The 27,122-nt window shown below is 36.8% G+C and overlaps 1 protein-coding gene across 2 annotated transcripts in view; it reads left to right on the top strand.

Moving 5' to 3' along the window:
- The first annotated feature begins 3,112 nt into the window (after nucleotides 1-3,112).
- The window catches only part of HELLS (helicase, lymphoid specific), a 39,953-nt gene continuing 15,943 nt past the window's right edge, over nucleotides 3,113-27,122 (top strand). The window contains exons 1-13 of one of the 2 annotated variants that reach the window (XM_055425040.2): nucleotides 3,113-3,284; nucleotides 3,723-3,844; nucleotides 8,532-8,654; nucleotides 11,716-11,772; nucleotides 14,143-14,179; nucleotides 14,269-14,333; nucleotides 18,215-18,256; nucleotides 20,499-20,723; nucleotides 21,098-21,280; nucleotides 21,864-22,007; nucleotides 22,717-22,913; nucleotides 25,075-25,171; nucleotides 26,449-26,610. In XM_055425040.2, the coding sequence (XP_055281015.1) occupies nucleotides 3,254-3,284; nucleotides 3,723-3,844; nucleotides 8,532-8,654; nucleotides 11,716-11,772; nucleotides 14,143-14,179; nucleotides 14,269-14,333; nucleotides 18,215-18,256; nucleotides 20,499-20,723; nucleotides 21,098-21,280; nucleotides 21,864-22,007; nucleotides 22,717-22,913; nucleotides 25,075-25,171; nucleotides 26,449-26,610 (1,485 nt within the window). In that variant the 5' untranslated portion in view covers nucleotides 3,113-3,253. The remainder of the gene's footprint in view (nucleotides 3,285-3,722; nucleotides 3,845-8,531; nucleotides 8,655-11,715; nucleotides 11,773-14,142; nucleotides 14,180-14,268; nucleotides 14,334-18,214; nucleotides 18,257-20,498; nucleotides 20,724-21,097; nucleotides 21,281-21,863; nucleotides 22,008-22,716; nucleotides 22,914-25,074; nucleotides 25,172-26,448; nucleotides 26,611-27,122) is intronic. The other variant, XM_055425041.2, reaches the window with a different exon arrangement.

The following is a 27,122-nucleotide window of genomic DNA, read 5'->3' on the forward strand; positions in this document are numbered from 1 at the left end:
GGAATCTAAAAGATGATGCAAATGAACTTACCTAAAAACAAATAGAATCAGACATAGAAGGCAAACTTAAGGTTACCAGAGGGACAAGAGGAATTTGAGATTAACAGATAAACACTACTAATAATCTCAAATTCCTCTTGTCCCTCTGATAACCTTAAGTTTGCTTTCTATGTCTGATTCTATTTGTTTTTAGGTAAGTTCATTTGCATCATTTTAGATTCCACGTATAAGCGGTATCATGTATTTGTCTTCTGACCTACTTCACGTAGTACGATAATCTCTAGGTCCATCCATCTTGGTGCTGTCAACTACAAATTGGCACCTTCCATGGGTGCTTGCCATGTACCTCGTGGAAGGAAAGTTATGACCAGCCTAGATAGCATATTAAAAAGCAGAGACATTACTTTGCCAACCAAGGTCCGTCTAGTCAAGGCTATGGTTTTTCCCGTGGTCATGTATGGAGGTGAGAGTTGGACTGTGAAGAAAGCTGATCACCGAAGAATTGATGCTTTTGAACTGTGGTGCTGGAGAAGACTCTTGAGAGTCCCTTGGACTGCAAGGAGATCCAACCAGTCCATTCTAAAGGAGATCAGTCCTGGGTGTTCATTGGAAGGACCAATGCTAAAGCTGAAACTCCAATACTTTGGCCACCTCATGCGATGAGTTGACTCACTGGAAAAGACTCTGATGCTGGGAAAGGTTGGGGGCAGGAGGAGAAGGGGACGACAGAGAATGAGATGGCTGGATGGCTTCACCGACTTGATGGACATGAGTTTGAGTGAACTCCGGGAGTTGGTGATGGACAGGGAGGCCTGGCCTGCTGTGGTTCATGGGGTCGCTGAGTCGGACACGACTGAGCGACTGAACTGAACTGATGTATAAAATAGAAAACCCACACAATTTCATTGCTGCAGTCACCGTCTGCAGTGATTTTGGAGCCCAAGAAAAGAAAATCTGTCACTGCTTCCACTTTTTCCTCATCTATTTCCCATGAAATGATGGGACTGGATGTCATGATCTTAGTTTTTTGAATGCTGAGTTTTAAGCCAGAATGGGACTGGATGTCATGATCTTAGTTTTTTGAATGCTGAGTTTTAAGCCAGATTTTTCACTCTCCTCCTTCACCCTCATCAAGAGGCTCTTTAGTTCCTTTTCACTTTCTGCCATTAGAGTGGTTCCACCTGAGGTTGTTGATATTTCTCCCGACAATCTTGATTCCAGCTTGTGATTCATCCAGCTGGGCATTTCACAAGATATACTCTGCACAGAAGTTAAATAAGCAGTGTGCCAATATACAGCCTTGTACTCCTTTCCCAATTTTGAACCAGTCGATTGTTCCATGTAAGGTTCTAACTGTTGCTTCTTGACCTGCATACAAGTTTCGTAAGAGACAGGTAAGGTGGACTGGTATTTCCGTCTCTTTAAGAATTTTCCACAGTTTTTTGTGATCCACACAGTCAAAGGCTTTAGCACAGACAATGAAGTAGAAGATGTTTTTCTGGAATCCCCTTGCTTTCTCTATGATCCACTGAATGTTGGCAATTTGATCTCTGGTTCCTCTATGTTTTCTAAACCCAGCTTGTACATCTGGAAGTTCACAGCACAGTGGCAAACGTGTCAGGAGATATACCAGTGAAAATGGTGTCAGGTGTGGGACGGGATATTAGATGAGATTTCTGGCTTTTGAGAATCAGATGAAATTGTTTGAATTCCATCCTATTTGTGTTTGGATAAATCATCCCCATTTGATCTCTGAGGAATTAGAAGGGAAGTTATTTGCCTTGAACTGATCATTGAAGCTTGCAGAGCAGACACTACAAGGAACAAAGTAGAGAAGGGCAACAGATGGAGGAAAGTTTTGGGTAGGCTGGCCACAACTGAGTTCAAAAGAGAGAACAGAAAAGATTCTCAGTACATCAGGGGAAAACCCTGTAAAAAGTAGTGTTTCAAAAGTCAGGAAAAGAAATTTTGGAATTGATTTTAGGTTAAAAATCTTAGTAATGTGAGACTGACTGATAGCTATTGTCCTTGATTAGAAAGAGGTAGCATTTAAGAGTAATTATTAATGGAGGTTATAATTTATCTTAATGCAAACTGAATTAGCTTTCAAAAGACCTGGGTTTGGCTACTATTTTATCACAAAATGACTGTAGGCCTCTGGCTAAATTAATTTATTCTCTGAGCATCAGTTTTCTCACCTATAATGTAGGAATAAAAACAATCTTCTCTGCTAATCTCAGTGTTACAAAGGTTGCTGGAGATGGTTATGGTACATTGTAGACCCCTCAGTTTTGTACAATTAAAATTAGTAAAGCAGTTGGGAGTCAGAAATGGAGGAAACAGATGGTTACATGGCAGGTGTACCGTAAATTCTGGGGCTGGGGCGGGGGTGGCACAAGAACTTGTTAAAAGGGACTGCAGGCAAGAAAGTGTGGGACTGAAGACTGAAGTGAAAACCAGGGGCCAGAAGAGCCCAGCTCCTCCCTTCAGGCACTTTCTCTAATTACCGAACCTCTATTGAGTTCCTGAACCTTACGCCTTTTCTACTGGCCACTCCGCTAGGTTTATCACTGCATTAAATTCTCCCTTATCCTGAAACAACGTTTTAAAAAGAACCCTACCTTAATATTCTCTCTCCTATTCCAGCCACAAAAGAGCCCTCTTCTGGGTCACTTCGGGGAATTTTCACTCAAAATGTTAACTGCGGATGGTGGCCAAAGTTGGCAATATGTATTTCTCACATCTTCACCTGGATAGTCGGTACCTCTTTCCACCTAAAGGATCATCCGTGGTCGGGGTTTAAATAACATCAGCCAGTGTGTGAAGGTGCCTTTCAAACTGTTCAGAGTGTTGCTTAATCCTGCATAGTGAGGCATTGTCATCAGTTACAGAAGGAAACAGGGCCGTACGCTAGGCAAACTCGCCCAGCATCACAGAGCTAAAGGCTGACTTCTGCAGCAGAATCCACCTGCCTCAAGCCCGAGGTCCCCATAAAGCGCCTACCGTCGCCGAAGTGGATTCTGACGAAAACCAAACTCGGCCAAATCTCGCGCCTCTGGAACCCGGGGGGCGGGGTGGGGAGCACGAAGCATCGCGAGATGACGGAGTTTTCCCGCGAAGGAGAAGCGCGCGGTTTTTTCTGGCTGGACGCTTGGCGGGCAGACTGGGACCGGGGAGCGGCGAGTGAGGATTTCGGGTGCGGCATTGCAGGCACTCTGAGGAGGGCACCCGGTTCCGGAGTGTGTGTCCAGCCATGCCGGCGCAACGCCCCGCGAACAGCGGCGGTGAGTGAGGAGAACCTGCCTCCCAGCGCGGGCTGCGGCGTCCAGGGCGGGGGTGGGGGAGCAGCATGGAGACTGCTGCGGAGCTTTTGCCGGGAGAGCCGACCCCCGGCAGAGATTGAGGAGGAAAGGTTTCCCCTTTCTGTGGGGAGTGGGTAGGGGACACCCGAAATTGCGTGTATTTGTATAGTACAGGAGATTTTACACAGGAGACCTGCGTTTTCCTGAACATCCCCAGTTGTAAACTGGCGTCCGGGCTACTACTAGTTGACATAGTGAGGACTTAGGAGGTCTCTGAGAGGTGATGCTGGCGTCCCCCCTGGGTCTTCAACTTTTGCGTCAGATGCATCTGTAAGACGACAAGGGTTGTTTAATTCGGACGTCGAGTAATTGGTCATTTTTTAAAACTGCAATTTAAAAGCCCTGTCCCTTCCCCGCCAGGGCCCCTAGCTCCAGATGTGGTTGAACAGCCGGAGACTGCCGTGATTACCCCAGCCATGCTAGAGGAGGAAGAACAGCTTGAGGCTGCTGGGCTAGAGAGAGAGCGGAAGATGCTAGAAAAGGTAATTTAGGCATCAAGTTCATCGTCGTTAAGTAGTAATCTGATGCGTTCTCGGGGGTGTGATTTGTGTGCTTAAGTTTACTAGTCTGTTTTTTTTTTTTTTAATCAACTTTTAAATGGGCTGCCTTATTTTTCTATCTTTACCGCTGCTACTTTTGGGACAGCTTTGCACGAGCTTAGAATGATGATTCTATCAGTTATAGTCTTAGTCTGGAAAGTGGCCTCATCTCTCTTAAGGTAGCATTTCAGATTACTTGTTCAGCCATTATAATAATTCTGCCAAAGTCGGTAGTGAATTTTTTCAGTATTCTTTTTCCACCTAAGTAATCAACTTGCTTTTTGCTTTCTTTTCCATTGTACTTTTTCAATGACGTTGTCCTTGAGGTTTTCTTATTTCGAAGACTACTAAAAGTAGTTTTTAACCTCTTGAAAAGCTTCAGTTTTTAAATATATTTAACTACAGTACTGTCCCACCCCGTTGCTTACCTGCCAACTCTTAATATGCTCCCTACTAAGTGATTTCTTGTAATAATTTATTTAGCTCTCCCAGTAATTACGATTATATCGATACTTTTGATATCTCCAGTTACATATGATGAAACTGAGGCAACTGGGGGTCGTGTCACACACTAATGAACTCAAATTTGACTGCTTCCAGAGTTTTTTTTTAATATTATACCTCTCTAAGGTATATTATACCCACTGCAGTGTTCTTGCCTGGAGAACCCAGGGACGGGGGAGCCTGGTGGGCAGCCGTCTCTGGGGTCGCAGAGTCGGACACGACTGAAGCGACTTAGCAGCAGCAGCAGCAAGGACATTCATACTGAATTAACATCCTGTAATTATAAAACTACTTAAATTGGGGAGTAATGTACCCCAAAGTCAAGTAATACATTAGTTGGTTCCCTCCTGTTTTATATCAGTAATGATTCTTTTGTTAGCCTTGTTAACACCTCATTGTCATTTACTGTCAGTCACTGTTCTAAATGCTGTCCATGTGTTTTACTCACTGAATTCTCAACTATTCTATCATGTAGATACTACTATTAACTCATTATTACTATTATTAAACTTAATAGTTTAATAGTATAAATTATTTTATTGAAGTATTCTATAAAGTAGGTTCTGTTTTCCTTCTGTGTTACAGATAAGTAAACTGAGGCACCTAGGGGTTGCCTGGGGTCCCACAGCTAGTATATGGCAGAGCACAGATGGTAATGTAGGCCCTGTGGTTTCAGAATTCACAGTTTTTAACCACGTTGCTATACTTTCACTCCAGTAAATTCTAGTTCCGTTGTTACTGATCATCTGAAGTTGACCATAATTGGTTAAGGTAATAAGTTAATAAATTTTAATAGAACTGGGAGGTCAACCGTAAACCACTTTTACTCATTCTGTGAATTCCCATAGTACTCTGTTACACAGTATTATCATTACTTACTTTCTCACTTTGTTTCTTGAGGGCACATCATATTTTTTTTTTTTTTGTAGACTGTGCACTTGGCAGATAGTTGGCAGATAATAGGATAATAAATGTCTGTTGAATTTCTAACTAAAGTAAAAGAATATTTTATAATATATTACATAACATATATGACTATATAAATACAATATACTTTGTGGCCATTGTAACAAGGTGAATTGTAAAGGATGAATCCTGGAGCACAGTCCAGAGTAGAATCAAATTCAGAGATTGTAAGAACGATAAACCCTTAATTTTGAGTAGTGTAGTTCAGTTTTATAACCCATGAAGGTTGTTGGATAAGGAAATGCTATTCAAAGAAAGACAGATATAATAACAATACATTTCAAAAATGCTTTAATAGGGACTTCCCTGGTGGTCCAGTGATTAAGAGTCACACTTTCAATGTAGGGGGCGTAGGTTCAATCCCAAATTGAGAACTAAATTTCCACAGGCCCTGCAGTGTGGCCAAAATTTTTTAAAAAATAAACAATTTTAAAAAGATTTGTCAAAATTTATAGAACCATAAGTATTTGCTGATTAAACTGGGAGTAAATTTCTCCTTTTAGTGAAAAATTTAAGCTTTTGAACAAACACTTTGTCATTCTAAGATTTTTTTGGAATTGTTAGCACTTTGGGGATAAGTATGGTACAACTAGCTTTTCTTTAGCAGTTATTCGTCATAGAACTTAAAATAGCAATTTTTAATTCATTTTTCAGATTTTCCATGAATAAAGCTCTTTTCAATCCTGTTGGTACAAGGGTGAAATACTGGTTCATTGTTATTACATGTCTTTTTATTAACAGGTATTGAAAGAATTCTGTTACTTTTTGTCCTTGACATAAATTATTCTTATTTCAGTGACTATGGAGAAAATTCCAGTAAGCCTCTTATAGGTCTTTGGAGCTAAAAAAAATTCAGCATACAAAAGTAGTGATTCCTTTTAGGAGAATACAGTATTTATGGGCATATATTTAGGAGTACTTAAGAGAGGAAGAGCTAGCTTAAGCTCTTAATGAGAAGCATTTGCTTTGGTTTAGGAGATGGGAAGGTTTGTGAAGAGCCTGGAGAATGATTTTGACATTCATTTGCTACAGTTATTTTCTTTGACTTTTCACCTGCATTTCCTTGTGAAATTTCCTTGTGAAAGAAGTCATTGTTAGTCTCGAAATCTTTAGAGTAGCCTTAATGTCTGTGTAGTGGGGGGAAGGGAAAGGTAAGAGTTGTGAGGGTTCTTGGTAAGGTAAAAGGAAAACAGCTCATATTGTGTAGACTGAAATAGAACCCCCTCTACAAAAAGAAAAGGAAAAAAAAAATTCTGGGCTTGGAAGAGATGTTGGGATAGACAGTGAAGAATTTATGCTCATGGTATCCATTGGCATACTCTTACCCATCAAGAGAAACTTAACCATCAGGCACTCAGTACTTTCCACAGATGAAGTTATGATTTACTTTAGTATAACAAATAACAAAATTAAGAAAGAGGAATGATAGATGAGAAGATTTACTACAAAATTATTTTGAAATATGGAAGACTGGGTTTAAAGGTTAACCATTGGCATAGTCTATTATAAATTATTGTTCCATGATGGCATGTTAAAGGTTTAATTACTTTTAAAATGTATGCTGATTTATTCTGAACAAGACTTAAAGCAGCAGATAAATTAAGCACAAAGGATTTTAACTAAAATATAAAGTTAAATATAGTTATTTTTGTAAAAGTCAAGTAATTTCATTTCGTTTATAATATCCATTGCATTCAGTGACTGACTGTTGGAATCATAGTAGTATATTGGTAATAGTAAAAGAAAGGCCATCCTACAATAACTGAAAATAGTTTTATGAGATACTAACAGGTTATTAGCACGTAGAAGTTTATGGATGATTTTAAAAGAATTTTAATTTTCTTATAATCCACATACATTACTTTCATTAGATTTATTCTTTGATGTCTTATTGTCACTGCTTTTGTAATAGAAAATAAATAATTTGTTTTGAAAGAAAAGTTAGATGATGTAACATCTGAGAAATACAAGCCAGTGTATAATGGTGTCTGGTTTATAAGGTCAAGCCTTAACCACTGAATTAAATTTATTTAACACACACACACATGCAGGAGTGGGATTGCTGGTTAGTAAGATTTGCACATATTCAACTCTTTCTTGATTTCAGCCCACTTAATGCTTTTTTTTTGAGTTCAGATTACAGTATTTAGTTAGCCACTTATAAACTGGATTTGGCCTCTGCCTGTTTATATAAATAAGGTTTTATTGGAACACAACTTTGGTTTATATATTTATTGTCTAACTGTTCAAAGGCAGATTTAAGTATTCGCAGTACAAACCATATCATGCTCAAATATTTAAATATTTTCCTTTTTACAAAAAAAAGTTTGTGGACCATTGAACTATGCTATTTATTTGTTGCTTTTGTTTCTCTCTTGTGCCTTCTGTGTACTTTTATTGTGACTTGAGAGATCCTCTTTAGCCACTAGAATGTTGCATCCTTTTATAAATGAACAAATAGATAGTGTGTGACAGTAATATGAAACGCAGAGGTTTATAGATAGAAGCTGTACAGGGGTCAAAGATAAAGCTAAGAGTATGAGAGTAAAAGGAACCTAAAAGGTAAGGGCAAATCTTGGGTAACACAATACTGAGGAGAAAAGAAGCTTATAAGAAATTAGCAGTAGATTTAGCTTGTTGAAGTATTTTAACACTATCGTATTTAAATTCTAAAACTAGATGTTCTAGTCCCTAGCCAATGAGGTTATCTTACTTCCAGTGCTCTTTCAAATAAAACTGGTATATAAAAATTTTCTTTTTCTGAAATCATTTAGTGTTTTTAAAAACTTAATTTCAACTTGAATTAAATATTTACTTTGTAATTTCAGATATTTTGAAAATGGGCGTTCAGTTTTGTAGATGCCAACAACCATATTTTCAGTGTCTGAAATTTCAATATTTTGGTAGCCAAGCTATTAATATATTTTACCAGATTGCCTGTTGAACCCCAGAATCATATTTTGTTTAGCTATTCTAGTTTTTGTTTGAGGATAGGCATTTTTACTAAGTGAATTTAATATTATAAAAGTATTTTTTATTAATTATAAGAAATGTATTAAACCTAAAGTGCAGTTGTTTAGTCATCTTTGTTACACATTATGCAGAAAGATCAATGTATGTCAGCAAACTTAATAATTATGGAAACTTTCTCTTTGGATAGGCTCGCATGTCTTGGGATAGAGAGTCCACGGACATTCGATATCGTAGACTTCAACATTTGCTTGAAAAAAGCAATATTTACTCCAAATTTTTATTGACTAAAATGGAACAGCAGCAGTTAGAGGTATGTCCATGTGATTGATTATAGTTAACAGCTTAATTTTTTTAAATAAAGCTTTATTGAGATATAAATTTATAAAATATAATGCACACATTTTAAAATTTAGAGTTAGGTGAGTTTTGACCTGTGTAACCATCAGTACAGTCAAGATAAAGAACATTTCCATTACCCACAAAAGTTCTCTTCTCTCAGTGATCTCTGCTTCTGGCCCTGGACAACCACTGATTTCTGTTTGCTGTAATTATAAATTGGTATTGATTTTTCTAGAATATTATATAAATGGAATCATAGGAAAAGCATTCTTTTGGTGTCTCGCTTCTTTAGCTCAGCATATTTTTAATGTTCCCTTATATGTATTTATTTAATAGATCATTTTTATTCCTAAGAAGCATTCCATTGTATGAATATACTAACATTTTTTAAATTCGCCTTTTTGACTGATTTTTATTCTGTCCAGTGATATTTTTTTGGATGCTAGAAATTTTGTGTTTTATTTTGCTCAGTCCTTTTTTTTAATGCTTTATTGAAATGTAATTGATACACACAAAACTGTACATATTTAAAATATATACCCATGAAGCCACCACAACTGTGATAATGAACATAACCATTAATTCCCCAAAATTCTTTGTCTCCTTTTTAATGAGACATAATTTTAATGAGATATAATTGACATAGAGCATTATTTTAGTTTCGGGTGTACAGTGTAATGATTCAATATTGCTGTATATTTCAAAATGACCACCACAGTAAGTCTAGTTGATGTCACCATACCTAGTTTAAAAAGATTTTTTTCCTTACGATGCACACTTAAGATTGACTCTCTTAGCGACTTCCAAATATGCAGTAAGTGTGGTGGCACACTGGTGAAGAACCTGCCTGCCAGGGCAGAGATGCAGTAGATGCAGGCTTATGACTGGGTTGGGAAGATCCCCTGGTAGGAAATGGCAGCCCACTCCAGTATTCTTGCCTGGAAAATTCCATGAACAGAGGAGTCTGTCTGGTGGGCTATATTCCATGGAATCGCAGAGAGTCGAACACGACCGAGCATGCAGCACACACATTATTCACTGTGGTCACCATGCTGTATAGTACTTATTTTATAACTGGAAATTTCTACCTTTTGACTCGCCCGACCCTCCGACATTAATGTGTTCTCTGTATCTGAGCTTTTTTTTTTTTTAAAGATTCCACATGTGAGATTGTATAATATTTATCTTTCTCTTTTATTTTACTTAGTATAAGGCCCTCAGATCCATCCATATTGTCACAAATAGCAAGATTAGATTCTTTCTTAATGGCTGAATTCTGCCCCCTTTTTAATTCTCTGCCATCCCTCACTTCTTATCTTTCCTCATTTCCTATCTTCTGATCTGCTTTCTGTAATTATAGGTTTGTCTGCATTTTCTGTTGCTGACAGGTTCTTTTAGCTTTTATGTTGGAAAAAGTCTTCATTTACCTTCAGTTTTTAAAGATTCTCTATGGGATGAAGAGTGTGTTTTTCTTTAGTGCTTCCCCCACCCTCCTCATGCAGTATTTTAATTATATTTCACTGCTTTCCAGAAGACCATAAGCAGTCTGGTTGCCTCTCAACACCATTACCTTTCAGACCTTGTTCCAGTGTGTTTCCTGCTTGGAACTCTCTTCTCAATAGATTCCTGCCTGGCTTACTTCATTATCAGCTTCAAGCTTTGGCTTAAATATTTTTCCAATGAGACCTGCCCTGACAACCTTAAATAAAGTTACCTGGCACCTCTTCCCTCATCTCATTTACCTTGTTTTGTTCTTCCCATTGCATTTATCATCTAAGACACTGTATAATTAATTTCTAAGTCTACTGTAATATATGAAGATTTTAAAACTTGGACTAATGTTAACACTACAATAAATTCTTTTGTCCCCATCATTCACAGTTAATGATTATCAATGAAGATTTTGCTACCTTTGCTAAATTTTCTTTTTTCCTTGTTGAAGCCCTTTTCAAAACTCTTTGATAAAATGGAACAGAAAAACAAATACAAAGCTTAATGACTCCTAAGGCAAATACCCTTAACCACCTCTTGGAAATAATTTGAGTCGTTTTATGTCCTGCTTTTAAAACTTTGTTAGGGGGCTTTGGAACAGCTTCTAGTCTAAGAATAACTTGGTCCCTCTTCAGAAAGTTTTTCTTGATGCCCTCCCTGTGTGTTAAGAGGTCTTTCAGCTTTGGCTGACAGGAATATGAACTGTTCCTGATCCCTTATGAGCACAGAGATCATTCTGCCTGCTTTCTAGTTGCTCTTTTCCTGGCCCTCATTTTCTATACTCACACACTGATCAGTACTCAGCCTGAGTGTGCCACTACAGATCTTCAGAGCTTCTTTTGTATGTTGCTTTTTCCCCTCTGGTACTTTGACTCTGGGTTTGCCAGCTCCTCTGAGGTTTGCACTCTGTCTGCTCAACTCAGACTGCTGAGCTCTACTTGGATTGCTAAGCTTCTAAGTCACTTCAGTCGTGTCCGACTCTGTGTGACCCCGTAGACAGCAGCCCACCAGGCTCCGCCTTCCCTGGGATTCTCCAGGCAAGAACACTGGAGTGGGTTGCCATTTCCTTCTCCAATGCGTGAAAGTGAGAAGTGAAAGTGAAGTCGCTCAGTTGTGTCTGACTCTTCGCGACCCCATGGACTTCAGCCTACCAGGCTCCTCTGTCCATGGGATTTTCCAGGCAAGAGTACTGGGGTGGGGTGCCATTGCCTTCTCCCTCCATTATTTGCACTTGGATGTTGCCTCTAGGCAGTAAGCTTAGTAGTCAGAAGATTCACCTTGTTTGTTTCCCTTTTGTCAGTGTTCACTGTCCTTTGCTGTGTGATGAAAAGTTGCTGAAAACCATTGGTATGTTTTATCTGGATTTTAGTTGCTTGAGGCAGGAGGGTAAATCCCTATTACTTCGTAAAGGCTTGAAGCTCAAGATTTTGTTTTTTTAATTTTTGTATACAGTTTCTTCATGATGAGCTCAAGTTATTTGAGAGATGTATTTCATACTTTGCATTTTCCACTTTTGACACTAAGAAAAAATTATCTTGTAGGAGCAGAAGAAGAAAGAGAAATTGGAGAGAAAAAAGGAATCTTTGAAAGTTATGAAGGTAATAAATAATAAGCTAGAATATTTTATGTACATTACCTTAGATATTGAAGACATCCTCTTGTATTCTTTTGACTCTTGATCATCTTTTCAATTTTAACCTTCTTTATCTGATAGCCTTTCTTTGATGGTTGCATAGAAACATGTAAAATCTGTTTCTCAGTATCTTAGATATGGAAGGAGAGCTAAACTGTGACCTTTAGTTTCTTATCCTGTGGACTGTATTTCATAGTAGCAAAATTTCACTTTATAATTTCAGGAAAAGTCTACAAATATTTTATACCTCACAACGTTTTATAAGCGGCCAACTCTTGGAGCCTGTAATGATTGCTCTTCTTCATGCCTTTAACCTCATTATGTCAACTTGGAACCGTACCAGTAATCTAAATTTGTATCTTGTACATAACTGTAGCAGTGGAACCAAAACTGGAGTAGATAGCATGTGTGGTAATAGTGTTTCAGATAGAGCATCCATTTAGGGTTAGCCTGAGTTTTAGATGTGATCTTTTGGAGGAATGTTTTAATTTTTTTTAACATGAGGCTTTTTATGCCATATTGATAGGAATTGTACAAACAACACTTGTGGTAGTCAAAAGAGAAATAATATGGGTAACAATTATTGAGTACTTACTATGTGCCAGGTGTTGTTCTAAACTTGACATATCTTTACTTAATTCTCAAAGTTGCTCTTTTAGGTAGAGATACCGTTACCCACATTTTATGTATAAAGAAGCTGATGCAAGGAGATGGAGTACAGTCCATCCTCATTATTCACAGATTCCATATTTTCCAGTTAGCCTACTTGCTATAATTTGTTACCCTAGAATCAGTACCCATGTTTTTGTGGCCATTCACAGACATGTGCATGTGTGAAATGGCAAAAAATTTGAGTCTTTCGATAAGTAACGTTCCCAGCTGAAGTCAAAGCTATCTGCCTTATTTAAGCTGTCACAGTGTGAACAAGTGTCCTTTTTGTGTCTATATAACGCCATGATTTTTGTATTTTTGTGGGTTTGGTGATTTTGCTGTTTAAAAGACTGTCAGTTACATTGTGCTGAAGTGCTGTGTAGTGTTTGTTATGCAAGAAGACTGTGATGTGCCTTATGGAGAAAATAATATCTGTTAGATAAGCTTCCTTCATGTGTGAGTTTAATTGCTCTTGGCTTATGAGCTGTTTTTAAACAGTACTGTATATTTATATACATAAACAGGGTTATGTATTGATCAGTTAATAAAGATGTGCTTGCAGGAACCTAAACTTGTGTTTCTTCTAGATGCACTGATTCGGTGTTCACTAATTCAGTATTCATGATGACTTTATAGAACTTAGCTATTGTGAATGAGAACTGACTAAGTTTGAAGATCACATAGCTAATAAATAGTAAGCTAGGATTTGATCCTAGGATTAATTTCAGACTCCACACTTAGTTTCTACCCCAAACTGCCTTTGGTAGAAAATATCAAAATGCCAATAGGAAAAATAGGGAGAGTATCTAAGTCCAGTTACTTGATTGTTAGTGTAGTTAGTGATGATGTTAAATAAGCAGGTAACTGTACAACAAAAGCAATTGTGGAAAACTGATACTTGACTCAGTTGCTAATTCCACAGACTTATTTTGGGTTTTTGAGGAATGTACGTATAATTTTACTGGCTTAACCAGCCATTTACTCTGTACTTTTCAATCTGTTGCTTTAAAACAGTCTTTACTTTCACCCACCTAACTTTTTATACCAGGTTTTGGGGTTTTTTCCTTTTATTCTAAAGGTGTCAGCCATCAGTCTGTCTATTCCATTTCACTATTCTCTTGGTATTTTCTTTTTTAATCCTTTAAAGTTTTTACTTCATTTTTACATTTACCTTCTTTGTCAGTTTTACTTTTCATGCATGTTGTCTACCTATGCTTTTCCAGCTCTCATTTTGAGACTGTTTTTGAATGTCTCCTCCTTTCTTTTACCTTCTTTCAGTAGTGCTTTTTCCATTGATTTTCTCTTTGATAATCTACTCTCAGTTGTATTTAGCTTACAAATTATACTGAAATGAGTACTCCTTCCATACCATACCCATTGAGTATCTTCGTCATAAACAGAAGAGATGTACATGGTAATTACAAAATAAAAATGCCTCTGTTTAATTTTGAAATTTGTCTTACATGGAAGAAAATGGGGGAAAGTAGAGTCTTTGGGGAAAAGTAGAGAGTTACAAACAAGTTATAGTAGGGAAATATAGAAAAAGGTTACTTTTTAGTAAGCATACTAGTGAAGAGTTCTGGATTTAGTTCAAATGCAAGTAAAGTTTACATAATCAGTGCCTTAAAACTTGTAATACCATAGAAGTTTTGGGAAAATAATAGTCTAAATCCTTGTTTTGTAGGATAAAAATTCCATTGATGCAAGTGAGGAGAATGCAGGTAAATTTCTTTGTTATATTTTTGAAGAATACATGTTCATATTTTTTGCTTAAATTACCATAAAAACTAAAATGGTGTTGTTTTTATAGTCATGAAAAAGAAGAGGGGAAGAGAAGATGAATCATACAATATTTCAGAGGTCATGTCAAAAGAGGTAAAAATAAAGGGGGAAGGACATAAATAAGGTTTTATGTTGTGTATAACCTATGTGATATTGATAACTATTACTTAAAGGTGTACTTATTACTGATATTTACCTGTCTTTTCAGCCAGTTAAGTGTTTTAGGGAAGAATATGGTACCATCTTCCTGTCTGTTAAAGGAGCATAAGCTTGACCTAGTGAGAAATTATTATAACTTCTTGTAACCTCAAAACTGAATCTTAAGAAAAATTGTTAGGGAGCTAAAATCATAAACTAATTTCTAAAGCCATTTCTGTTTTCACCTTCTCACTTAGTACCTCATTAAATAAAAATCAAAGAGTATCTTTAATTACAACAAACCCTAAATATTCCTTAAGCATTGTTTATCACAATCTTAAAAAAAATTCTAACTTTATTATCTGCTCTACTTTTCTTTTATCTGAAATTATAACTTCACATCTTCATTAAATATAAAGTTTAACATACTACTTACCTTTTTAAAAAGTTAATTATTTTCTTTATTTTGGCTGTGTTGGGTGTTTGTTGTTGTGTAGGCTTTTCTCTAGTTTCTGTGTGTGGGCTTCTCATTGCAGTGGCTTCTCTTGTGGGACACCGGCTCTAAAGTGTGCAAGCTTCAGTAGTTGCAGTTCCCAAGCTCTAGAGCACAGGCTCAGTAGTTGTGGTGTTTGCTCTGCAGCATGTGGCATCTTCCTGGACCAGGGATTGAACCTGTGTCTCCTGCATTGGCAGGCAGATTATTTACTGCTGAGCCACAGGGAAGCGCCATAATACTTGTCTTTACTCTCGGGATATACTCTTTATTTTCCCTTCTTTCCCCATTTAAAAATAATATTCAGGACCCACTTGATTTGTTGTGGAACACACTGAGACTGCAGTGAAAAACACTTATTAATAATAGTGAAAATACTATTAATGAGATTTATTCAAGTTTAGCTAATCACACAGCTGTTATTTTAATTCATCAAATGTTGGTGGCATATTTGCTATGAGCAAGCTTTGTGCTAAGTGGATAAGATCAATTAGTGAAGAAAGGTAGTTGTAATAGGGAGGAGCCTTTGGTATTCTATTATAGGTTAATCATTAAAGGGATGTTGCTTATAAGTTTAAATTATATATAATGGCCCATCTCTGGGAACTCTGCTTCCCAAGTAATGAGCATTAAGCTGCTACTGCTAAGTCACTTCAGTCGTGTCCGACTCTGTGCGACCCCATAGACGGCAGCCCACCAGGCTCCCCCGTCCCTGGGATTCTCCAGGCAAGAACACTGGAGTGGGTTGCCATTTCCTTCTCCAGTGTGTGAAAGTGAAAAGTGAAAGTGAAGTCTCTCAGTTGTGTCCGACCCTTAGCGACCCCACGGACTGCAGCCTACCAGGCTCCTCCATCCATGGGATTTTCTAGGCAAGAGTACTGGAGTGGCTTGCCATTGCCTTCTCCGGAGCATTAAGCTAGAATATCTTTATTTAGCTCACAGGAAACATCCTGACCAGACCCACCTGTGAATGACCGCAGGGAGGAAGAAATTCACACATCCCTTGATGTGAACTGGGCTTCCCTTGTGGCTCAGTGGTGAGGAATCCGCCTGCCAGTGCAGAAGATGCGGGTTCGATCTCTGGGTCAGGAAGATCCCCCTGGAAAAGGAAATGGCAACGCGTTCCAGTATTCTTGTCAGAAAAAATCCCACGGACAGAGGAGCCTGGCGGGCTATAGTCCATGGGGTTGCCAAAGAGTTAGACACAACTTAATTACTAAATGACCACATTGATGTGAACCAGGAAATGTTTGACTTTACTCCCTCCTCTTTAAGTATAAAAGGAGCCTGAATTCTAACTCAGGCAAGCTGGTTCTTTTGGGGCAGGAGCCCACCATTGTCCTGGTTTGCTGGCTTTATGAATAAAGTTGTTATTCCTTGCCCCAACAGCTCTTCTCTCAATTATTGGCCTGTTGTACAGCAAGCAGTATGAACTTAGACTCAGTAACATAATCACTCTCTTTGCCGTAGCATTTATCCAGTGAGAAATATTTGGAAGAAAGTAATAGAAGACTCTTGAGAGTCCCTTGTACTGCAAGGAGATCCAACCAGTCCATTCTAAAGGAGATCAATCCTGGGTGTTCATTGGAAGGACTGATGCTAAAGCTGAAACTGCAATACTTTGGCCACCTCATGCGACAGGTTGACTCACTGGAAGAGACTCTGATGCTGGGAAGGATTGGGGGCGGGAGGAGAAGGTGATGACCGAGAATGAGATGGCTGGATGGCATCACTGACTGTATAGACATGAGTTTGAGTGAACTCCGGGAGTTGTTGATGGACAGGGAGGCCTGGCGTGCTGTGATTCATGGAGTCGCAAAGAGTCGGACACGACTGAGCGACTGAACTGAACTGAACTGAATCAAATATAATTGGATAATTGGAAAATGCTATTGAGCATATAGAGGGGTGCTTAACTCAAGCCTGAGTTTCATAAGGGTTTCATTTGGGAAGTTGAGACTTAGGGATAAAAATTAAATCATGTAAAGGTGGTGGGGGCAGGTTAATAGAAATAATAAGATATAGGGAAGATGCTGGGGATGTGTTATAGGAAGAGATGATAATCTTTGACAAATGTCCAGAGGCAGAAGAGTTCCTGGAAAGTTCAAAAAATTTAAAAAGAAATTATATTTGGCTCCAGTTTATAAACAGAAGAGTGGTATAGGATGAAGCTGTAGAGGTAAATGGCGTCAGGAGTTTAGGAAGTTTAATTTCTAACAAGAATACTTCATAGTTGCTATTGTTTTGATTCATTCACAAATTGTTCTCCAAAAAGGTTCATCTCAGCTAGCCATTTTAAAAGACAGCTCTTCTATCTATTCTCCCTGTAAAATCTCTTTAGCCTCAGAATATGAATATCTATATTTACATGATACTTTACATACACATGAAACTATGTATGTATGTATGTGCTATCAGCCACTTACATGTCCTTTCATTCTCCTGTGTATCTCAAATTTGAGATATGCTTAAAATTTCTTGAATGTATCATACTGTTTTATCCACTTTAGCCTCTGCACATGCTATCCTAGACTTTAATTCTGTCTTTAATTATTATGCCCTGATGACAACTTTTTCAGAAAATTTGATATAATTTTCTTCTACGTCACTTGGGTCATTGTCTTCATACCCTTAGCATCTAGTAGGTAGTTCAAAATCAGAACAATTTTATTCTTTATTTTTAATGTATTTGTCTTTGCCTCTTGCTCAGGATTGCATATTCAGGTCTCTAATCCAGAGAGAGGCCTAAAGTGGCCTGGAGTTGGGATTTTAATACATTTGGAAGCGAGTCCTTGAATAATGGTGGTAACCACAGCTTGACTCTAGAGCAGGGTTTTGAAAACTTTCTGTCAAGGGCTAGATAATAAACATTTTATGACTTTGAATAGTTCTGTGGGTAACTCACCCTGAACTTTGCTGTAGTATCCAGAAAATAGTCACAGACAAATTGTAAACCAAAGAATCTGACTTTTTTTCTATTTAAACTTTAGACATTTATAAAAACAGGTTGCTGATTAGAGTTGGTCCATGGTTTGTAGTTTGCCTTTTTACTATGGGACTGTGAATTTGGACTTAAGATAAACTTCAACTAAGAAAAGAAAACAAACTGGAAAATTTGGGAGTAAATATTCCAATTTTTAAATGCTGCTCACGAATTCAGGATTTTAGAAGATGCGATGGGCCTAATTTTGTCTCATGTTTGATTCCTCTGTATTTTAGTTACTTTTCGAGCCTTGTCCCCATTTCCTGGCATAAAATCAGAACAAGAATAGATGTTTGTTGAATAAATAAATGAATGGACCACAATCATTGTTATTTTGTTTCTGTTTTCTCAATGTTTTAGGAAATTTTGTCTGTGGCCAAGAAAAGTAAAAAGGGAAATGAGGTAAGAGATTTATAAGAGAGATTTATTAAATTTAGAAGTCATATTTGTGTCCCTGATCATTAGTTTTTTTTCTCTTAATCACCAGTGTATATTTTTTCTCACTAGTTATCCTATAACATGCTTCTTTCTTATCTATCAACTTTAAGTACAGTCTATTATATGTTCCTTAATGTGCAATGGTTTTTCCCGTGGTCATGTATGGATGTGAGAGTTGGACTGTGAAGAAAGCTGATCGCCGAAGAATCGATGCTTTTGAACTGTGGTGTTGGAGAAGACTCTTGAGAGTCCCTTATACTGCAAGGAGATCCAACCAGTCCATTCTAGAGGAGATCAATCCTGGATGTTCATTGGAGGGACTGATGCTAAAGCTGAAACTGCAATACTTTGGCCACCTCATGCGACGAGTTGACTCACTGGAAAAGACTCTGATGCTGGGAAAGGTTGGGGGCGGGAGGAGAAGGGGACGACAGAGAATGAGATGGCTGGATGGCATCACCGACTCTGTGGACATGAGTTTGAGTGAACTCCGGGAGTTGGTGATGGACAGGGAGGCCTGGCGTGCTGTGATTCATGGGGTCGTGGAGAGTCGGACACGACTGAGCGATTGAACTGAACTGAACTGAATGTGTAAATATTAATTTTTGAGTCTTTGAGAGTCTGGCAAAGATGCAGGTAACTGTAACTATATGCATATATATATTCTACATCTATATATTCCACAGCTTTTGGAAGTCCCTCGGGATACTTCAGTCTTGTTTCTGGCCTTCCAAGATTTTCTTTGGTTTTGTTTGAGAAGGCTTGTTTCTATCCCCACCCTCAACCCCTCATTTTATATAGAGAGATGCCTTGTGACCTGGGTATTTACAAAATATCCAAGGCTCTATAATTACAGGATTTTTTTCTTTCTTCAGTATAAGGTTTGGTTTATGATGCAGTTACAACCCAATTATGTTAAATGTAAATAAAATTAAGCATATTTTTTTATACATCTTCAGTTCAGTTCAGTCGCTCAGTCGTGTCCGACTCTCCGTGATCCCATGAATCACAGCACGCCAGGCCTCCCTGTCCATCACCAACTCCCGGAGTTCACTCAAACTCATGTCCACAGTTTGGACATCCAGCTATCCAGCCATCTCATTCTCTGTCATCCCCTTCTCCTCCGCCCCCAACCTTTCCCAGCATCAGAGTCTTCCAGTGAGTCAACTCGTCGCATGAGGTGGCCAAAGTATTACAGTTTCAGCTTTATACATCTTAGATGTACTTTAAAAGATAAAGTCCAATCTAATCCTCTATCACAATTTACTGTGGAATTGACCACACTTGGTAATATATAATAAATAACATACTGATCATGTGTTCATTCTGTTAAGTTTTGTTAAGTGTATATATCTGTGTAGCCATCATCGAAATCAAGATTTTAGCACCTTTTCATTATGGTAGAAGGATCTCTGGTATCCTTGCCAGTCATTTGCCCACCCCTATTTTCTGTTCCTTTTCATTCACCGTGGCTGATAATCATTGATGTTGTTTTGTTACTAGTAGGTTTTTTTATTGCTGAGTAGTATTCTATCAAATATTATAATATCTTTATCCATTCTCTTTATGAGCATTTGGATTGTTTCTACTTTGTAACTATTCTGAATGAGGCTGCTATGATAACTTTTTTTTGATATATACCTAGGAATGGAATTGCTGGATCATATGGTAAATGAGGTTCAACTTTATAAGAAAGTAGAGCTCTTTTCTGAAAGTGAACCCACCGTTTTATTCTCACTCAGTTCAGTTCAGTCGCTCAGTCTTGCCCAACTCTTTGCAACCCCCTGAATCACAGCATTCCAGGCCTCCCTGTCCATCACCAACTCCCAGAGTTCACCCAAACCCGCATCCATTGCGTCGGTGATGCCATCCAACCATCTCATCCTCTGTCAACCCTTCTCCTCCTGCCCTCAATCTTTCACAGCATCAGGGTCTTTTCCAAAGAGTCAACTCTTCGCATGAGGTGGTCAAAGTATTGGAGTTTCAGCTTCAACATCAGTCCTTCTAGTGAACACCAGGACTGATCTCCTTTAGGATGGACTGGTTGGATCTCCTTGCAGTCCAAGAGAAACTCTCAAGAGTCTTCTCCAACAGCACAGTTCATTATGTGACCTCAAATTTTGATTAGTAGTTAACATTTTCTGATTAATGGAGGGTAACAGCATAATTATGTATTAAACTTTTATCTGAAATTTTTTCTTTACAGGATGAGAGCTCCTCTTCTAATATGTGTGTAGAAGATCTTCAGAAAAATAAAGATTCAAATAGTAAAATTAAAGATAGATTATCTCAAACGGTTAGGCAAAATACAAAATTCTTTTTTGACCCAGTTCGGAAATGTAATGGACAGCCAGTACCTTTTCAGCAACCAAAACACTTCACGGGAGGAGTGATGCGGTGGTACCAAGTGGAAGGCATGGAATGGCTTAGGGTAATACATCCTCAATTTTGATACAAGATATTATTTCATTTCTGTATAATAACCTATTAATATGATATAACACAACTTGAGCTGTTCCTTCGGTGTTTCACTATTATATATAAGACATATATTTCTGTGTAAATACTTATTTTCTCATTTATTTACCCAAAGTAAGTTTTTGAAAGTGAAAATTTATCTTATTCAAGGCTACCAACATTTTTATGGCTTTGGAAACTGAGTTCACACAGTGTTTTTATAACTTAAAGTGTGACTATGTCAGCCTTATCATAATTATCCTCTTTCGATTAAAGGAAGAAATAAACTGCTCATTCAATAGATGTTTATATCAGCATTCAAATAGGGTGTATATTATTTTTGTCCAGATGCTTTGGGAAAATGGAATTAACGGTATTTTAGCAGATGAAATGGGATTGGGGAAGACAGTTCAGTGCATTGCTACAATTGCATTGATGATTCAGAGAGGTGTACCTGGACCTTTTCTCGTCTGTGGCCCTTTGTCTACACTTCCTAACTGGATGGCTGAATTCAAAAGATTTACACCAGAAGTAAGACATGCTTCCTTTTGTTAAATATATTATCATTACAAATATTGTTTTGTTGCCTGAATTAGGTTATAGATCTCTTATTATGTTGATTTCTGTGTAGCACTACATCTTATTAACTTATCTTTCAATATCAGCAATACCGTCTGTAAGTGTATATAGAATACATATTAGTAATCTCAGAAATCTTGCCTGAAACATCCCTGGGTGATTTTTAGTGCATTGACTACTTTGACCCACCTGAGACAGACCTCGGTAGAGTTTATTTTTTAATTCTGTTCATCGTTATGATGTTTTCCTTCCATATGTGATTTAGCCACATCCTTGCCTTATGAGAAGTACACATTCCAGAAATAACTTTGCTATCTCTCTCACCTTATACTTGATTTGTTTTTGTGGCTCTTTTTATCCTCCCACTGTAGCCCAGCAATTAAAATTGATTGGCTCATTTTATTATAGAAAGATAGAACTAAAGTTAAATTTATGTTTTTTCTCTCAGAAATGTTTGACTTCATATTTTCCAAATTGTTGTTATTTATATTTTGTTCTAAAGTTCGTTACCAATCAATCTAATAAAATCTTTTAGATTCCTACTATGTTATATCATGGGGCCCAGCAAGAGCGTCGAGTATTGGTAAAGCATATTCATGAACGGAAAGGGACACTACAGATTCATCCTGTGGTGATCACTTCGTTTGAGATAGCCATGAGAGACCGAAGTACATTACAGGTACGAATGGTCTTATTGGAGTCTTTGTAATCCATAAATCACATTTCTGAAAATTTATATCACCTTCCAGTAGCATTTGTTTAATTTTTTGTTTTTTTCTGATGGAACAGATTACATTGGGTATATTCCTTTAGAACCTGGAGGTTTATATTAACCAAAAGATTGAGATGAAGACTGTATTCTTTAACAGGAAAATTAAAGCCTTTGGCACTTAAATCTTGGTAGCCACAACACCATTTAAATAATTTTTTTCTCTTTTCCTTGCTTTATTTTATTTTTTTGGCTATGATGAAAATTCTGGTGCTATTTAATGTTTCAGAGCATATAGAACTAACAGAGTCTTTCAGTTCCTTTTTTAGGACTCCAGGATAACACTAATTAAAACTTGACAAAGCGTTAGAAAGGAAAACTACAGACTACTTTGCCTAAAGAATGTGAATGGAGAATTCTTAAATACATAACAGCAGGTGAACTTTATTAGTTCAAGACCAAGTTAGGACTGTTTTAGGAATACAAGTATATATCAGTTTCAGAAAATCTAACTTACTGTCTTAGTAGATCAGAGGAAAACATGATTATCTCAATAGATAAATACCATTCAATAAAATTGGACACTCATTCCTAATAAAGTCGTTTTATTTTTAGAATTGCTTTGAGGAGAAATTGTGAGACCATCATATAAAATGTTTCCCCTGAATTCCTTTTCTAGAATTGTTATTGGAAATACTTAATAGTAGATGAAGGACACAGAATTAAGAACATGAAGTGCCGCCTAATTAGGGAGTTAAAACGATTCAATGCGGATAACAAACTTCTTTTGACTGGTACTCCTTTGCAGAACAATTTATCAGAGCTTTGGTCATTACTAAACTTTTTGCTGCCAGATGTATTTGATGACTTGAAAAGGTAGGTAAGCCAGTTATTTAATTATTGCCTGTGTTTTTCTAAACATCTCAAAATCTGTGTTCATAGATTAATTTCTTCTAGGTAGCTAGCTAGATTTTAATAATAGCTTTGGGCTGGTTCTTTGTAGTATATATGTTCTCTATTTTTTTCTAGTTTTATTGAAAAATAAATTATATACATTACTCTATAAGTTTAAGATGTACAGTATGGTGGTTTGATTTACATATGTTGTGAAGTGAATACCACAGTAGGTTTAATTAACATCTATCATCTCAAAAAGATACAATAAAAAGAAAAAGTTTTCCTCCTTGTGATGAGAACTCTTAAGATCTATTCTTTTAATGACTTTACTATGTGTTCTTGCCTGGAGAATCCCAGGGACGGGGGAGCCTGGTGGGCTGCCGTCTATGGGGTCGCACAGACTCGGACATGACTGAAGCGACTTAGCAGCAGCAGCATGTATCATAAAGCCTTGTTAGCTATGGTTGTCATGTTGTACATCGTATCCCTAGTGTTTATTTTATAACTGGAAGTTTGTACTTTTTAACCATCTTCCTCCAAATCCCCTTCCCCTAGTGAGTTCCCTTTTGACACAAATTATGAGGAGATAAATGAAACAGTTATTTTGAAGTTTTTATTGTATAGATTAAAGGAAAACTTTTATACTGCTTAGTAGTTTTTATTTTTATTTTTTTTGACTATGGCGCATGATTTGTGGGATCTTAATACCCCAACCAGGGATTGAACCTGCATCCATGGCAGTGAAGGCTCCCAGCATCTTAACCACTGGACTTCCTGGGAATTCTCTGCCTTAAAATATTTTAATAAAGTTCCTTATTGTCTTAACTTTCACTTTCATATGGATTTTTCTCATTATATTCTTATAAACAAGGGATAGAGAGGTTGAATACATCCCCTCACACATAAGAAAACCCAAGTGTCACATTATTAAAAGTATAACTAGTTAATGCCAGACTCAAAAATATAATCAAGTTCTCTCAGTTTCATCCTCATGTTTTTTATTCTAGAAGCTGTATTTGAAGCATATATCATAAAACAATATAAACATAGTTTTCAGAAAATCAGTATGCTCAGGATGAAAAAGTAAATAATCATACCAGACATTAAAAATAGGCAAAATAGTTGATTAATACTTTGGCATTAGTGAAGTAAGAAAGTTAATTTAAATGGGAAAGTAACTTTTTTAATGTTTTTGAGAATGTGTTCCTCCTTGGGTAACAGGATGTTAACCCAAGGCCAGGCTGTCTTAGGGAACATTTATTGAAAGAGATTTACAGGTCCTGTGTATTCCTGCTGAGTTAGAACACTGAGGTAGGAGCTGGGAATCTGAATTCATAAAATGTGTTTCAGGTGATGAAATTTTGGGAATATCTGGTCTAACTACTGTTATTACCATTTTCCCTAATTGTATTTACTGACAGTATTAGTGCAGACATGCTTATATTTAATAGTTCATGTTAATAGGGTTTTGTTTTTTTTTAATAGGGTTTTGTTTTATTTTACATTGTGAAGAACTTAAGGAATAGAAATAGATAATAAAATAGATAATAGAAATCATTATCGCTGTACATATATGTTGAATCCTAAAACATTGTAGTGGGTCACATTTTTACCAAAAGAAAGAGAGTCATATGCCCTTGATTTTCAGACAGTTTTTATTTCTATAACTTTATTAAAATGTTTCATAAAATGTGTATCTTAGGATGTGAGGGTGATGTGGCTGTGACATCTGTCATCCCACTGATAGCTAGGGTTGATTTGACTGTCAAGGCCAGTGTCCCTTTCCTCCCATGAGATAACGTGCATTCTTCCTGAAGCTGCATATTTGGTGGAAGAGGACGTTTCCCAATAGAGGTGGACCTGTCTCAAGGTTCATTTGTAGGAGAACATGGGGTAGGCTTCCAGGACTCCAGACATATCCAAACGAAGTCTGCCTTTAAAGAAAGAAGGGGGAAAATGTACCTTAATGTTTATTTGGTGTTTATACTATTGTAAGATAATATATTTATAAATCAGAAAAAATTTTCCCTTTGGAAAAATGCTGCTTCATAATATACAGATTAATATAAAGTTTATGATGTAAAAGTTATTAATGTAATTGATTTATATTGATAGGTTAACATAATTTTTTCTTTTACAGCTTTGAATCTTGGTTTGATATCACTAGTCTTTCTGAAACTGCTGAAGATATTATTGCCAAAGAGAGAGAACAGAATGTATTGCATATGCTGCATCAGGTTTTTTGATTTTCTTATTCTGCTTACTGTAGACTCACAGAATAAAAAAGACACCTTAGAAATTACCTATACAACCTGTTGTACATTTTGAAAAATAAGCTTCCTACACCCCAGTTTAACTTACTCTCCTGTCCTTTCCCCTGCCCCAGAGGTCTCATGGTATGACAGCAGAATTAAAGTGCTTTTTCAAACTTTTGTCGTTTCCACATATACTCATTTTATCCCTAATGGTTATATACATGTTTGTCAGCCAAAAATAAAAATAAGTGATTTTTATTCAATGTTTGCCAGTAATAGTTGCATAATTTACTTACAAACTGTGTGATCCATTCTGCCATTTCATACAGATTCTATCTATCCCATCTGTCTTTAAACAAATACAGTCTTTCAAAAGTCTCCTAGTTTCTTATGTGGGCCTGAATTTCTTCTCAATTGTTCTTTGACAATTTTATTCAAAATCTTTCTGAAAAAGTTTTTTTGACTTTAAAGTTTTTTGACTTTGAAGTGAGATAGTACAGAAATAAAAGTACAAATAATATCCCAAATCACATGAATTTTTTTTCTGATAATTGCATGTAGGTGTATTTGTTTCTGGACTGCTGCCTACAGATAATAACCTACTGATAATGTTCTCTCTGTCTCTGGCTAAATTAAAGTCTTTCCGAGCTTGGCTCTATACCTGTGAAGTACTTAAGTACAGAGCCCTAAAAATGAACTTTCTATATGTAAATGTTAAGATAAGGCTGTAAAGGATATGTAAAGTTTTTGTTTTAAACACCTAAACTGTTTAATAATGATATAATTATTGTTTCTCTTGTTTTTAAAATGTGAAAATCTCTTGTCATCACAGCTGATGAAAGAGTAATTTTAAGTCTGAAGTTTTAAAACTTATAGAAGGAAACTTTTCATGCCTATTTTTCTGGGTCAGTTGTTTTTGGTTTTTTACTAATTCAAAACCTCATTTTAAAAAATATGGGCTATAACTTTATCCTTAAGAAGTATAGATAACATCTTATTTTTGCTTTTTAAAATATTCAAGTTATACTAGAATTTTTGTAAAATTAATAAGTTGTGAACTGTAGCACATAAACACTGAGTTTATCATGTGGTGGTCTGGTCCAGAAAATGTCATGGAGATATTTTATATCACTTTTTGGGATGTGATAGTTTCACAAAGGAAGAAAGGAAAAAGGGATAAAATGGTATTTGGGAGAATATTCCTTGAACATACAGAAATGTTTAATATTTACATATATTTATTCATGTTTAAATTTTAGATTTTAACACCTTTCTTACTGAGAAGACTAAAATCTGATGTTGCCCTTGAAGTTCCTCCTAAACGAGAAGTAGTTGTTTATGCACCACTTTCAAAGAAACAAGAGATCTTTTACACAGCCATTGTGAACCGTACAATTGCAAACATGTTTGGATCCAGTGAGGTAGAGTGTGGACTTGAAATAACCTGTAAATGACAGTTGGCATAGAAAATTTTCATGGTTCATTTCAGTCTTAATATAAGGCTCATCGCCTGTTTTCATGACTTTTTACAATAAGGCTCATTACCTGTTTTCACGACTTGTTGAGGGTGAATTTCTAATTGGAGTATAAGGCATCAGGCCAATAGCAAAAACTGTCTAAAGTTCAAGTGATGGTTTCTGCAATAACTGCTTTATAGTCATCTGACATACTGTGTGGGGATGAACTTGAAAATAAATTTGAACAAGCACACAGTATACTAAGGCTTGCCAACTAGACCAGTCATCTCAAATATATAATCCCTTTGCAGGAGGTTGTTGGTAGCCAAAAACTTAAATAAAATCCTCTATCTGAAAGAAACATCTCTTTTAGTCACCCATCGTATTATAAGAAATTGAATTGGAATGTGATTATCTTACAATTGGAGATCAGGAGACCCTTAAATTTTAAGACATCCGGATTTTTGACTGCCATG

Source organism: Moschus berezovskii, chromosome 12, assembly GCF_049115385.1.
Source record: "Moschus berezovskii isolate FMDL1 chromosome 12, NW_MosBer_1.0, whole genome shotgun sequence".
Lineage (NCBI taxonomy): Eukaryota > Metazoa > Chordata > Mammalia > Artiodactyla > Moschidae > Moschus > Moschus berezovskii.